The following is a 15,571-nucleotide window of genomic DNA, read 5'->3' as shown; positions in this document are numbered from 1 at the left end:
GATTTTTTCCATGCTACAAGATAATTTTTTTTACTAATTTCAGTTAATTTACACAAATCAAAACAACAGGGGAGGGTGCTGCTTCACTTCTGTCCTGCATGTGGGCTTTCCATGGGTGTAAGGCTGCCACCATAAGACTCTTTTGGATGATTATGAAGCAAAGTTCTTAGCAAACAATTTATGTTCAAGTTTAAATTGACATGGATATGTGGTTTTGTATGGGGACACTGGATATGATGATATATGCAGACATGGAGGTCGAACCCTGCACAGCCACAAACGTTTATGGACAAGTCAACTAATCAGTTCAGATGTTTCAGCCAAACATGTGCAGGGGTCATTTGTCGCCTATGCTGGTACCCTCCCTCCTCCCACCTATAAGTCTATAATTGCACCTGGATTGGGCAAAGTGGTCTGACTTCTGTTTAGCTATGAAATAAAGTAGAGGGGAAAAACCAAAGTCACTAGTACTGAAGCAAAAACTTTCTCCTGTGAAGTGCAGGAGTGGGGTTTTTAAACTACTGTGGAAGTCTTCACATTAAACAGGAAATGCTCTGCACAGATAAATGTGTATCAAAGGAAATGCTTACTGCAGTTGTGATCCGGGCACTGCCTTTTGGCAAGAGTGCTTCTGCTGTAGCTGCCACCTCTGCTATGTCTTTCCCATGTTTCTTTGTAGGCACTGCTCTCTCAGCACCCTTATACTGATCAATGCTGAGGAGAGAGTCTATAAGAATAACCTCCTTTTGAAGGACTTCTCTTTCTGCTATGTGGTCTTCCATTTCTGACCAAACAAGAAACAAGAGAATCAACTGTGTATAGATATTAATATATGTGCATTATCCAATTAATATGTATTTATGCACAGATTAAAATATAAGACAGCGAATCCGGGGAAGAATAGGACACTAAGAGGCAGCAGGTACTAATGGTGTATCCTCTTGACTTGCAGGCTTTCAGAGAGTAATATAAAATTGTGGCAGTGCAGTAGAATTAGGCTTAGATTCAAATCCCTGCATAGTTAAGGACTCATGAGGCAGCCTTAAGCAAGCCAATATGTCTGAGTCTACACTACTTTTACAGTTGTTACAAGGCTAACAAAGCAATACCATTTTGCAATATGCATTACATGAAATATAAAAAGAACAATGGAATTGTGACAAGTTTATCTAGAAAAGGCAAATCCCTTTATATATACTGGATGCCATGCCTCTCATATGGAAAAGTAGCAGGGAATTTTCCATTTAAGCACCATGTTTGTTTCTACAGTAGCCATCAGCTATGAAAAAAAAAATTACAGGATCAGCACATTTGGACTGCAAAAGATCAGGTACACATGAATTAATACAATTCCTGTCATGCAGGAAAAGCCCTTTGTTGATTACAAGATCTATGCATCTCCTTATATTTCCCTACTCCTCACACCTTAAAATCTAAGACCATGAGTCAACAAAGCCAGAGCAGAGTAATGGCTGAAATATGATTCAAAAGGTCGTCAGTTCAAACAGTAATTTTGCCATTAGGTGACATTAAGCATAATTTTTTCATTCAACCACACCCTCCTCTTTTGCCTCCAACACATCTGAAATAACTGGGTAACAGCCATGACCTACTTTATAGGTTTGTTGTAAGGATTACTGGATAACAGGTCTAGAGAAACTTTGGCACTCCAGATGTCTTGGCTTAATTTCCTTCAGTCTCTTACTGTAGGTTATGCTGTGGTACAAAAGCAAATTCTAGGCCAAAATATCTTGAAGGGTCAAAGGTTTTCCAAACATCAGATAGCACCACTCTGAATATTCTAAATCACTTTATAAGCACTTGTTATTTTACTAGCCTAAAGGCCTTCTCAAAAATAGAGGGGCAGTAATCTTCAGAGAATAAAGGTAAATGCAGAAAGCTACACTTATCTTTTTAAGGCCAATGAATTTCTAAATATATTTTATAATGAAACACTGAATAAAAATACCTTCTTCACTGGTATCTTCTTCAGATTTCAGTTGTGGCCAGTGCAAAGTTTCAGCAAAGGCACCTTCATACATCTTCATCAAATCATCCAAAGGCAGCTCAGCTAAATATAATTGAAAAGACAAACTACTACTAAATATTTTAAAATAATCATCATCTTCATCTATTAATTCCCCTTCTTGAAGGAAGTTTTTTGTGAGTTTTTCAGGCTATGTGGCTGTTATAGAAGAATAAACCATGCTCTCACCATAGGCCACAGCTTTGATTCCGTACTAAAGTAGAGGAGGATGGAATCTAGATGTGATATTTCAACAAGGGCCCTTTTAAATTAACATCCAGGCAAACCTTTCATTTCATTTATTTATAACACTTTTATACCGCCTACTGTAATAATACCTCTTAAGTGGTTTGCACAGAATAGACTAGAAATTGCATGTTTCTTGTTAATGTCCAGAAATGTCCTTGAAAGATAAAACAGAGCAATGGCATTTTGGAAGATTTTAATTTCTGGAGCAGACAACACCTTCTCATTCATATATTCAAAGCCTCAAAGCCTTCAAAATCCTGAGACTGCAAATGATACTAGACTGATAAGCTCACCAAAGAACAGAGAAGGATCCAAGGAGTAGGATTATTAGTGGCTTCGAACCAGAAAGGGGAACTCACCTTGCTTTTCCCCCCCTGAGGCACATGGACATTTTGCAGAAGACCTGGTCAGTCTTTCCCTACTACCTATAAAGACCCATAAAGACTCTACTCTGTCAGCTGATCAATCACTCAAACCCCTACATGATGATATAACAGCCAGGGTAGCAATTATGCAGAAAATGTATGATACCCTTTGATTTACAAACACACTGAGTCCTTTTTATGTATGCCACATCTCGGATATAAAACTTAGGAAGCTCTGTGAAGACTGAATAACAGGGCAACAAATTCATTACAGTCTGATATGCTGTACTTAAAATAAGTTATAAAGTAAATATGAACAGGAAATTCAACAACAAATGCTAAAAGACAAATAAAGGGGATGAGATCCAGGGAAATGTTATTTTCCAGTCCTAGGTGATAGATATCTTGTGGACTCTCACCTTCCTTGGCCAAAGTAGACAGTTCAGTTTGATGGTTTACATTGCCTTCTTTAGCCTCTTGCTCCTCAATGGTTTCCTCTTCATCTTCAACTAGAATAAAACATAAATCTCACAAATTGAGATAAGAGTAAGAAATCACACCCTGCTGCCAGGACATTCAATCTGGCCATTTAACATACAGGGCGCCCGCGTTATACACAGCTTTGAGCTTATGCGCTCAAGCCGTGGGGAGTGCACGGGGTGCAAGGGGTGGCGTGTCCCATTCAGATGAGTGGGGCGCGTGCCTATGGCACGCGCACACCACCATGGCACCGCACCGCCACACGCACAAGACCTATTCAAATGAATGGGGCTCCAGCATAGGCAAAAGTCGCCTTACGGGGGGGGGATTGTTTCAGAATGGATCCCCCGCGTAAGGCAAGGGTCCACTGTACTACTATGGCCTTCCTAGACATCACGCAGTGAAACAATGCCTTTTAAAAAATGAAAAACACATGTAAGAACACGCACACTTTTATATATTCACCTAAGTTCTACTAACACCAGGGGATGTATAAATATATATGGCTTGATTGTCAAAACCCTCTGCCAGGTGCTACCATTTTCCAAGTCAACACAGGTGGTTTACCAGGGACAAAGCCTTCACAATGGTGTTGTCACTTTCTTGGAACACCACCCCACAATCTATTAATCAGCCTTCTGCTTTCACATATTTTAAATGTCAGATTCTTAAAAAGACCGTTCTGATAACAAACATTTGGCAGCATTTCATTGACTTCTGTAGTTTTATATATGCACACTTGTGTCTTTTTTCGGCTGCTGTGTTCTATTTACAGTTTTACTAATTCTTCAGAGTTTCCCATAATAATGTTTTTTCATACTGTGGTATTGTTTTAAATCTGGAATCATACGGTCAAAAGGCAAAAATTTAAGTATTTTAAAAATGAATAAATGTATACAGATGCAAGATTGGTGGAATGGCAGAAACTGCCATTGTTTATATTTAGTCCTTGACTTTCCCCTTCCAAAATGTAGACCATGGAAGAGTCCCCTTTTTCCACAGACAATGTGTTTTCATGGCTTACATATTCTCTCAATTTTAAATTGGAAGTGTCATATAATTGAGACTAACCAGTGAGTGAGAGCCCCACTGACACATATAGAAGTAAAGAGCAGCCCTTGATATTGATTGATTTCATATCACCATTTTCTCCCAAAAATGGGACCCAATTCAAAGAAGCTGGAAGAAAACCAAAAGGTTCTAACGTAACCTTTGCCAACTTGGTGAAACAATGAGCAGGGATGATGAGATTTTTAGTTCAACACACATGAGTGGGAAAGACTGATCTAAAGATTTGTGTGGCAGCTATGCATGAAGCATAACCTAAGTACAAAAGCAGATTGTATAAATTCAAACTGCAAGTTACAATTTTCAATGTTCTGTTGTTGTTGTGTGCCTTCAAGTCACTTTTAACATATGGTGACGCTAAGGTAAAACTATCACTGGGTTTTCTGGGCAATATTTATTCAGAGAGGGTTTGCCTTTGCTTTCCTCTAAGGCTGAGAGCATGTGGCGTACCCAAGGTCACCCGGTAGGTTTCCATGGCCCTGGGGAGATCCAAATCCTAGTCTCCAAAGTCATAGTGCAATGCTCAAACCATTACACCATGCTGGCTCTCTTTCAATGTTCTGTGTGTATGAGCCTTTAAGTCACCTGTTGACTTATGGCACCCCTCATTAATTTCATGGAGTTTTCCTAGGCAATGATTACTTAAGAGGAAGTTTTGCCAGTTCCTTTCTCTGAAATATTGCCTACAGTACTTGATATTTGTTGATAGTCTCTCATTCAAATATTAACTAGGACTGACCCTGCTTAGCTTTCAAGATCAGACAGGATCTGATGCCTTTAATGTTATTTGCATGCCAAAAATGAATGTGTTTAGAAGAAAGGTTCCAGAACTACTCTTGACCTGCTGCATTAATTTTCTTTCTGTAGGGATTCCACATACATACCATACTCTTTATGTACTGACAGCCAAGCATTCAAGTGAATCCTACATTTGCTCTCTTTAGTAGTATAATCAACCTATTAGCTTATTCTACTCCTCAAACACAGATTCTCTAGATACAAAATGGCACACAAGACACACAAGAGCTATGAATCAGGAATCCCAAGGATTCCAGGAGGAATTTCCGGGGTAAAGGAGGAGGAATTCAAACAATCCAATAAAGTTTTTCTGGGTTTTCTGGGCTATGTGGCCATGTTATAGAAGAGTTTGTTCCTGATGTTTCGCCAGCATCTGTGGCTGCCATCTTCAGTCCAATAAAGACTTAGCATGCTCTCTGGCCACAGAATTCTGACAAATTTTGGGGAGAAAAATAACCTAGAAAATCAAGAGGAAATGGAAAGTAAGGCTGCATCCAAACTGTAAAAATAAATCCAGTTTGACACCACTTTAACTGGCATAGCTCAATGCTATGGAATTCTGGGAATTGTAGTTTATTGTGGACAGAGTAGGCCAAATGTCTCACAAAACTACAATTCACAAAACTCCATAGCATTGAGCCATGGCAGTTAAAGTGGTGTCAAACTGGATTATTTCTGCAGTGCAGATGCAGACCAAGTATCCAAACAGTACTCCATTCCACCAGATTTCACTGCAGGTCCCACTTATTCCTTCATATTTAAAATGAAATGAATGAGACTGGCAGGTGAAATTAAAACAGCAGAGTTGCAGACTAAATGACTAACCTTCATCATCTGTCAATGATGTGCTTGCCTTTCTCTTTCTTCCAGATGACCATGAACCCTAAAAAACACATAAAAACTTCAAATCTATATTAAGAGCATCCATCAGAAGTCTTCTCTGGTAAAGTCCATTTGTGGCACCCACCCTCCAAAAACACAGTTAAGACTTGGGAAAAGTATCCATCAAAACCCCTCAATCAAAGAACACCCCTTGTAATTTAAGGTAAAAATGTAATATTCTCTTCCTACACATAAATAAATATTAATTTCATCAAAAATGAAAGAGAATGATGTAAACAACCTAAACCTGCTGTCTGCTGCTTTGCTTTAATCCATGTTCCATAAGTGGCAAAATTTGGAGTGCTTTACTGATACCTTGAAGAAGTGAGAACAAAATAGCTGGAGCTTCTTGTGCTTATTATTTGAAATCCAACTTTATTATTATTATTATTATTATTATTATTATTATTATTAAATACCAGGCTTCCTATCTATACAAGTGCAGTATATTACAGCCAAATTATTTACACTTTGTCTTTACTATACTGAGGAAACTCACTCATTGGAAGGACTCTGGCACACTTTGGTATTTCAAATGGAAATGAAAAATATAAACTAAGTCCAAGATAAGCATTAGGACAGGGGGACAACCTTACCAGATCTGCTTCTTTTTCCAGCAGACTATCTTCTATATGTCTTATATATTTACCTGTAAAAGAATTAGGTATTATGCAGTTTTTACATCACTCAAGATGGTCTGTATACAAAAACATGTAAGGTCACTCTGAAAAAAAAGGAAAGAAAACCGAGCAAGATACCAATGTTACTTACGTCTGCATAGTCAGCAGGCTGGATAAAGATGCATGAAGAGTATGAGTACAATATTATTTGCAGGGCTTGCTCAGATATGATAACACACTAAATCCTGTGTTTTATAGTCACACACGCAATACAAATCCTCTGTTTAAGTGTTTTGCTTTCATGGACATCTGATAGCATTCCATGAAAAAGTTAAAATAAAGAAAAATACTACGTTCAGCTATAATAATAAATAATAAAATGTTTATTTATATTTCCCCGCCTCTCCCAGGTGTACTGAAGCGGGATTACAACCTGATATAAATATACAAATACAAAGCACAGCAATAAAATACATAAACACTTAAAATTAAAAACACGCTACTGAAAGGCAACAGTGGGATAAAGATATTCCAATCCTAATCAAAGAGGTGGATCCATGTGTCTTATACAAGACTGGGTGGGTATGCTCGCCGGAAGAGATCCATCTTAACTGCCTTCTTAAAAGTCTCCAAGGATTCTTCCAGGAGACTGTTCCACAATCTTGGAGCGACTGTGGTGAAAGCTCTTTGGGAAGTTAAGGCTAGGCTAGTCTAGTCTAGTCATCTAGTCGGAGGTTGGGGCTAGTCTAGCTATTATCTTAAACCATGATTTGGTGCTTTGTGAGTAAAATTTGGATTATCATCAACACTCATCCCATATTCTAGTTAATTTAGACTGGTCTGCATTCAATAGCAAACTATGTTTTACCAACAAACATGAAAAAGAAGGCAAGCACAGCACAGGAGTCTGAACTGAGGCACACAAAAATTTGACTCAAAAGAGTAAAGAAGTTATTAGGGTTAGAAAGATGGAAGCAGTTTGTTTTCATGGGTTGCAATGTGGCATCCCCATAGTTCTTTGAACTATGCAGCTAGACAATCGATTCGAAGCTCTTTTTCTTATCAAGGAGGACGAGGAAGAGGTGCATGGACATTCTTCAGACACAGAGCAGCCAAGCCTGAGAGTTCCACCAGAGGGAACAGTTGCTGCTAAGCCTTGGAGGAGATGTGTGGTCGTGGTGGGAGACTCCTTGCTGAGGGGTACAGAAGCAGTGATTTGTAGGCCTGACAAGATGTCTCGAGAGGTGTGTTGTCTCCCTGGGCAAAGATCCGTGATGTGACAGACAGGCTGACAAGACTGGTCAAGCCTACTGACCAATACCCCTTCCTTTTGGTCCACGTGGGAACCAATGGCACTGCAAGACACAGCCTTCAGAATACCAGGAGGGATTACAAGGCTCTGGGTAGGAAGCTGAAAGAAATGGATGCAAAAGTTGTCATCTTGTCTCTTCTGCCAGTTCAAGGTCATAGTCCAGGAAGGGAGAGGAAGATCAACAACTGGCTCCACATATAGTGATTTGGATTCTTTGATCACGGGCTGCGGTTCCATGGGGGGGGGGGGGGGGCTTCTGGCAACAGATGGGTTGCATCTCACGCCAGTTGGAAGAAACGTTTTTGGCAACAGTCTCAACAATTTGGTCAGGAGGGCTTTAAACTGAGTTACGTGGGGGAGGGAGACAGTATTCTGGAAGGCAAAAGTGCTGGTGAAAATACCCAAACTGTCATAGAGGGAACAAGGCAAATCGTGCAAGGACCCAACAGTGGGAGGCAAAAAATCTTGCACAGGCAGCAAATACAAGGGACACATGGTCTTAGATGTCTCTACACTAATGCACAGAGCATGGGAAATATGCAAGATGAACTTGAACTCCTAGTACAACAAAGCAAATATGATATAATAGGCATCACTGAAACCTGGTGGGATGAGTCTCAGAACTGGAATGTAGAAATAGAGGGGTATAACCTTTTAAAGAGAAATAGGCCAAACAGGGAAGGAGGAGTAATAGCATTATATGTCAGAGATATTTACACCAGTGAAGAGATCCAGGACATCAAAACTGGAAGCCAGGTGGAGAGCATCTGGATCAAAATTAAAGGGGAGGGAAACAACAGGGATGTTATTATGGGAGTCTATTACAGACCCCAAGTCAGACGGAGGAATTGGATAATGCCTTTCTAGAACAGATGACCACACATTCAGAAAGGAGAGATGTAGTAGTGATGCATGACTTCCACTATCCTAATGTTTGCTGGGATTCAAACTCAGCAAAATCCTCAAGGTCTAGCAAATTCCTCATTTGCCTTGAAGACCATTTCATTGTCCAACAGGTGGAAGAGGCAGTAAAGGGGTCAGCTATTTTAGATCTGATTCTAACCAACAAGGATGACTTGGCCAATGGAATGCAAGTGGTGGGATCATTAGGTGAAAGTGACCATGTTCTCCTGGAGTTTGTTATACAGTGGAAAGGAGAAGCCAGGCATAGTCAGACACGCATTCTAGACTTTAGGAGAGCTAATTTCAGTAAACTTAGAGAGATACTGGGGGTGATCCCATGGTCAGGAATACCAAAAGAGATGGGAGTTCAGGATGGATGGGAGCTTCTCAAAATGAAGACATTGAAGACACAATTTAAAACAGTTCCAGTGAGGAAGAAAAATGGGAGGTGTCTCAAGAAACCAGCATGGATGACTAAGGAACTTTCAAATGAGCTAAGTTTTAAATGGAATATGTGTAAGAAATGGAAAAGGGGGGAAATCACCAAAGAGGAATTCAAAAAAATAGTAAGCATGTGTACAGGTAAAGTCAGAAAAGCTAAAGCGCAGAATGAACTCAGGCTTGCTAGAGAGGTTAAGAGGGCTTTTTTGGATATGTCCACAGCAAAAGGAAGAAGAAGGAAATGGTAGGGCCACTGTGTGAAGAAGATGGCAAAATGCTAACAGGGGACAGAGAAAAGGCAGAATTACTCAACACCTTCTTTGCCTCAGTCTTCTCAGAAAAGGAAAAGGGTGCTCAACCTGAGGATAATGGAGCAGAGGACAGAATAGGGGAATTTCAGCACAGAATAAGTAAAGAGATAGTACAGGAATATCTGGATAATCTAAATGAATATAAGTCTCCAGGACTTGATGAACTACATCCAAGAGTATTAAAAGAACTGGCAAATGTAATATTGGAGCCATTGGCAATAATCTTTGAAAACCCCTGGAGAACAGGAGAAGTCCCAGCAGACTGGAGGAGGGCAAACCTTGTCCCCATCTTCAAAAAGGGGAAAAAGAGGATACCAACAATTATTGTCCAGTTAGTCTGACATCAATACCAGGAAAGATTCTAGAGCATATCATTAAACAGAGAATCTGTGAACATCTAGAAGTCAATTCTATAATCACAAAGAGTCAACATGGGTTTCAGAGAAACAAGTCATGCCAGACAAATCTTACTGTATTTCTTTCTTTGATAAAATTACCAGCTTGGTAGATGAAGGGAATGCTGTGGATATAGTATATCTTGATTTAAGTAAGGCCTTTGACAAAGTTTCCCATGACATTCTTGCAAACAAGCTTGGAAAATGTTGGCTACACAAGGTAACTGTTACATGGATTTGTAATTGGTTCACTGGCTGAACCCAAAGGGTGCTCAACAATGGCTCCTTTTCATCTTGGAGAGAAACGCTCCAGTTTCTCAATGTCCTTTTTGAATTATGGCGCCCAGAACTGGACACAATATTCCAGGTGGGGCCTGACCAAGGCAGAATAGTGACACTTTTACTTCCTTTGATCTAGACACTATACTTCGATTGCTGCAGCTTAAAATCGCATTGGCCTTGTTAGCTGCCGCATCGCATTGTTGACTCATGTTCAACTTATGGTCTACTTGGACTCCTAGATCCCTTTCACATGTAGTCTTGTTCAGCCAGGTGTCATCTATCCTATATCTGTGCATTTCATTTTTCCACCCTAAGTGCAGTACCTAACATTTCTCCGTGTTGAATTTCATTTTGTTAGCTTTGGCCCAATTTTCTAGTCTGTTCAGGTCATTTTGAATTTTGATCCTGTCCTCTGGAGTATTAGCTATTCCTCCTAATTTGGTGTCATCTAGCGTTTTATATGAAGGCAGAAGCCTTTGTTAGATTGTTGACCTCTTGTCCAAACTTGGTCTCTTCCTTGGGAATCTGAAGCAATAGCCCACTAGCCCATCTGATGCATGCCCTAGCAAACAAGGTGGTTACTGCAGCACTTCTGATTGTAAGTATGGCCATCTCATGTGCCCTATGTAGGAAAGCCTCCTTATCCTCAGGGTTCTTGAGAGTGTCATCTCCATATCTGGGGGGGAAACTACCCATAGCCAGTCCAGATACTGAGGCATCAGGGAGGGGGGGTTTACTCTCTCCATCCCCCTCCCCCCAGTAGTATGTACAGCCTATTTGTGCACACTGGAAGGGCCTTGGCCATGCCCAGATGTGACCGCTCCTCTTCCATGACATCTGCCACTACCTCTGGTAAAAGAGCCACCAGCCCCTCCTGTTTAATCTTAGATCTGATTCCAGGCATCTGCTGGGTCCTGGGGGGGTTTAAGATTTGCTTTTTCAGAGCCTCTGGGCTCTATCATACGCAGGAGGCAAATGTCATTAAAACATGATTAAAACATGGTAATAGCGCGATCATGGGAGGATTATCACACCCCCACATGCTTCTTCTGTTCGTGTCCCGTGCATAAACTGTAATGGACGTGTCACTGGGTAATAACGGGAATTTCTGTTATGACACATCCATTACAGTTCACGCATGAGACATGAACAGGAGAAGCGTGTGGGGGTATGATAATCATGCTATTACCATGTTTTAATGACGTTTGTCTCCCATGTGAAGAAGTCCTCTGGTGAAAGATCTTGAAATATTTGAATCTTGTGATTTTTTTAAGTCAAACTGTCAATGGCAAAACGTTTATTTAACATTTGAGGTTTTTTTGGTGGGGGGTAATGTGCAAAGCAGACTATTATATCTCTTGGTTGCATGTTCCAATATTGGTTCATATTAAGGGATCTGTGTACTCTTTCAATGCCCAGAGCATTTAAAATCTAAGGTAGGGCAGTTGTCATTAATCCAAGTGAGAACAAAGGAGAGTAGATCACCTTCCTCCTCATATTCTGGCACACTTCTCAGGCAGATGTTAAGATTCTCAAGGTCCTTAACCTTGGCCTGGAAATACTCGGTTTTCTGTTCCGATTTTTAAATTTTATCCCCATGGAAGGAGCTACTGAAATGCTATGTTCATGGTATCCTCAGTGTTAAGGATGTGTCTAATTAGGGCTGAGAGCTTACAGTCTGCTGGTTCAAGGGCCAGTGCCCAGTTCTTTGGAGATTCTTTACAAGGTTCTCTTTTAGCTTTTCTAATAGCTCCAGGAATGACATGTCTGCATGGCATGTATTGCCCAACCTTCCCCTCCATGGCATGTATTGCCCAACCTTCCCCTCCTTACTCATCCTATTTGGGCTGCATGCCATTTTTGCTTCTTCTGACAGCTCAGTCTCATTCAAGTGGTGTTATGTTCCTTCACATGTAAGTAAAAACTCCAAAACAGTTGATCCATTAGCCTCGTCAGTTCTTGCCTTAAGGACTGGTATTTCACAGATTTTTGTTTTGTTAGATTATACTCAAAATTATCATAATATTGTTGGGATTGCGCTCCGTTCAGTCATTACACATCCTCCATGTTGGCTCATCAGCCACACACCCAACAGAAACAAAGTTAAAATACTATAGGAATGGCATTAACAGGAACTAGATAAAGTGGCTATATGTTTAGACACCTCTAAAAGTCCAGCAAAAATGTCTTTACTGTCTTTATTACAATACATTATAATGACCTCATCTGCAAAAAGAAAAAAAAGAGCTGGAAAGGATTACCTCTCTTCGAATGTCTCTTTAAATTCAATGCTTTTTTCCTTTTCTCTTGAAATTCAATCTGCAGTTTTATTTCCACAACCTGAAGAATATAACAAAGAATATGCCATGTATGAGAGACAGACTGACCAACAACCTAACATTTAAGACTTCAGTGAGAGACACTAGAACCAGAAGAGAAGAGAAACTATTGATAATTTTTAGTGCGAAGATCTGATCAGGGGGGGAAAATAATGCCAAATACCTAACACACATCAGTAAGAACATCCATCCATAAAATATACTAGTTGTATTCACTCAATGATAAGCCACGATTCTGAAAAACCCTAGTTTATGATCAATCTGCAAGCTAGTGCATGGATGCAATTGCTCTTGCTTTGCTACTCCATGCTACCACAACCACTAAAAAAAACCAGGACAGGTTTACTGGAAAAGGGATAGTAGCAGGCCTGCAATTCCAAACATCTTTTATCACTGGTTAAATTGGCTAGAGGTGACGGGAGATGCAGCTCAACAAAATCTGGCTGATGAAATATTTCTAACCCCTAATTTAGAGCAGTGATTCCCAAAGTGAGTGGTATGCCCCCCAGGGGCAGTGGAACAATCCAGGGGGGCAGTAAGAGCAAAAGAATGTGTCAAGGGGGCTTCAGTGAAAGTATGCGTGCGGAAGAAAGACAAGGGGAACCAACAGTCTTTAGGACCATAGTAGGGATAAGGGTTGCATGAAACCTCTTTTCAGTGTCTCTTAAAATCACCACAAAGCCTCACTTCGTGTGGTGGTGTCTTCTGCTCTTCACCTGTCCGTGCAAGCTCACTTTCTTAGCTGCGTCTTTCACTAGTAGTGGCAGGAAACTCATGCAAGGCTTGAGCACAGGGCATCATTTTTGTGGCTTGGAGCAGCACCATTTTGGGACAGACTGACAAGGAATTAGAACATGTGGTGGTGGGGAAGAAACAAGGGGAAGAGGAGCTTTCAAATCTGAGATGCTGCTTAAGCACTGAGCTTTGTCGGGACTTGGCTGCTAAGTTGGAACTGCATTTTCTTTCTTGAGACAGGCTGAACGAAGAGGTAAAGGAAGAAGCAATGTTTGTGTGTGGGGAATACATGTCGTTAAGAAAGGAGAGGTAGGAATTTCCATGGTTGATTCTTGGAAAGAATCCTTCACCTTGGAGCAGCTCTGGTACTTAAAGTATCTCTTTCCCTGTTTATGCCAGCCTTCATTCCACAGCATGTGGCCTCTGCAAACCCGCTAAACACACACAGCTGCACCCCTCTATGCCCCAACAAAGAAGGATTGAGAGTCTTTCCTTACAGAATTATAGAGGTAGAAGATACCTCAAGGGTCATCCAGTCCAACCCCTTGCCATGCAGGAAAACACAATCAGCCTGTTTAAAAACCGCCAGAGAAGGAAACTCTACCATACTTTGAGAGAGTTGTGCTACTGTTGGTGTTTCCTCTTTCTTCCACATCCATACATACAGTATATTATCCTCGCACATGTTAACATATAGAAAACTAGTTTCCTATGCTTCCTTTCCGCTTCCTTCTTAACACTAAGATGACCTCAGGTAAAAATGCCACATCTATTTTTACTTCTATCATTGTTATTTTATAAACCTCTGTCCAATACTTTCTGGCTTTGGGACATGTCCACCATAAGTGATAATATGATCCTGTTACTTGTGAACATTTCCAGCAATTTGGTGCCGACAGCTGCCACCTAAAAACATCTTGTAATTGTTTTCTTTTAAGTCCTGGCACAAAGTACACTTCAATCTTTTATTCCACATTTCCTTCCAACATCGGAGGGTGTGCCCTATGTATGGTGTCCATTTAACCAGACTGTTTTTAATTAACTCTTCTTCTGTGTCCCATTTTAGTAGTAACTTATAACATTTTGAAATCATGTTTTTATTTCCCATTTCTATTATTTTGTCCCATTCTGGTTTTTTGGTTTCAAATCCTTTCAGTTTCACACTGATGTTAAACATTTCTTTTAGTTGTCGATATAAGTACCAATGGCACTCTATATTTATTTCTTTAAGTTCTTCCTGGGATTTTATTTCTAGTTCCCTACCTGTTTCTTCCAGAATGTCTCCATATCTAATCCATTTCTGATGTGAGATATCTTCTCTGCCAAAAAAAGCTTCATGCGGGGAACACCAAGAAGCTATTTTTGGACAGAGCCTAGGTTTATATTTCCTCCATACTTTCAACAGTGATTTCCTTACTAAGTGATTTATACTCTTTAAGTTTTTCTTTTCCATAGATGCCATGCTATCCAAACCTCAACTTTTCCTTTTCTAATACAGTGGGCCCTTGCTTTATGCAGGGGATCCGTTGCCCCTCACCCGCGTAAAGCAAATAACGTGTAGGCTTGAGCCCCATTATATCCAATGGAACTTATGCTTGCTGCCCGGCTGTGCACGTCCTGCGCAGCTGTACGCACGCCATTTGTGAGCCCCATTGTATATAATGGGGCTCGTGCTTGGCGTGCGGTAATGTGCGCATGCAGGATGCACACACATTTCCCAGGCAGCTTCAGTGTATGTTGAAAGTCGCCTATAAGGAGCCCACGTATGATGCGGGCTCACTGTACTAATAAATTTTCCTTTTCAAGTGTTGTCCATTCTCTAACCCAAGTTAGGAAGCAGACAAAGTAATATAATTTTAAATCGGGCAGCCCTAGTCCTCCCTTTCCTTTTTCTATCTTATTTGTGGCTTTTCCCCAGACCAGATGAAGTCAGAAATATCTCTGCCACTGTGTAAATGGTATTTCATTATATTTAATTGGGATTGTTTGAAATAAAAATAACATTTTAGGTAGTACATTCGTTTGGATTAATGCTATTTCCCCTAAAAATCAAAGGCGCAACATACTCCATTTGTCAAGGTCTTTCTTTGTTTATTTCCATATTTCCTTATAGTTATTTTGAAAGAGTTCTGCATTTTTTGTTTGTTATCTTAATACCTAAGTATTTTACTAAAACGGACATTTGATCTACTGATTTTGGATTTAGTTCAATAGATGGTCTCCTTTGTTGTTGTTGTAATGCAGTTTGAGCCGTTTTCCTCATAGTCACTGCTATTTTTAGTAATCCTCTACCACTCTGAAATCTTATTGAAAGAAATTGTCAAGAGAAAAAGAAGAGGAGAAAGTGTAAAATGACAATAGAAGG

General features: G+C 40.2%; 1 protein-coding gene across 12 annotated transcripts in view; it reads right to left on the bottom strand.

Moving 5' to 3' along the window:
- EP400 (E1A binding protein p400) overlaps nucleotides 1-15,571 on the bottom strand; it is a 161,254-nt gene that overhangs the window by 102,694 nt on the left and 42,989 nt on the right. For all 12 annotated transcript variants that reach the window (XM_089489865.1, XM_089489873.1, XM_089489866.1 and 9 more), the window contains 6 exons: nucleotides 12,394-12,472; nucleotides 6,465-6,517; nucleotides 5,812-5,869; nucleotides 3,060-3,149; nucleotides 1,970-2,071; nucleotides 591-784 (listed from right to left, as the gene is read on the bottom strand). In XM_089489865.1, coding sequence (XP_089345991.1) covers nucleotides 591-784; nucleotides 1,970-2,071; nucleotides 3,060-3,149; nucleotides 5,812-5,869; nucleotides 6,465-6,517; nucleotides 12,394-12,472 — 576 coding nt within the window. The remainder of the gene's footprint in view (nucleotides 1-590; nucleotides 785-1,969; nucleotides 2,072-3,059; nucleotides 3,150-5,811; nucleotides 5,870-6,464; nucleotides 6,518-12,393; nucleotides 12,473-15,571) is intronic.

The sequence above is a fragment of the Sceloporus occidentalis genome, unplaced genomic scaffold (assembly GCF_023333645.1).
Source record: "Sceloporus occidentalis isolate IW3139 unplaced genomic scaffold, rSceOcc1.0.p SCAF_41, whole genome shotgun sequence".
In the NCBI taxonomy this organism is placed as follows: domain Eukaryota; kingdom Metazoa; phylum Chordata; class Lepidosauria; order Squamata; family Phrynosomatidae; genus Sceloporus; species Sceloporus occidentalis.
Note: the sequence above shows the minus strand (reverse complement) of the source record. Positions and strands in the feature narration are given on the sequence as shown.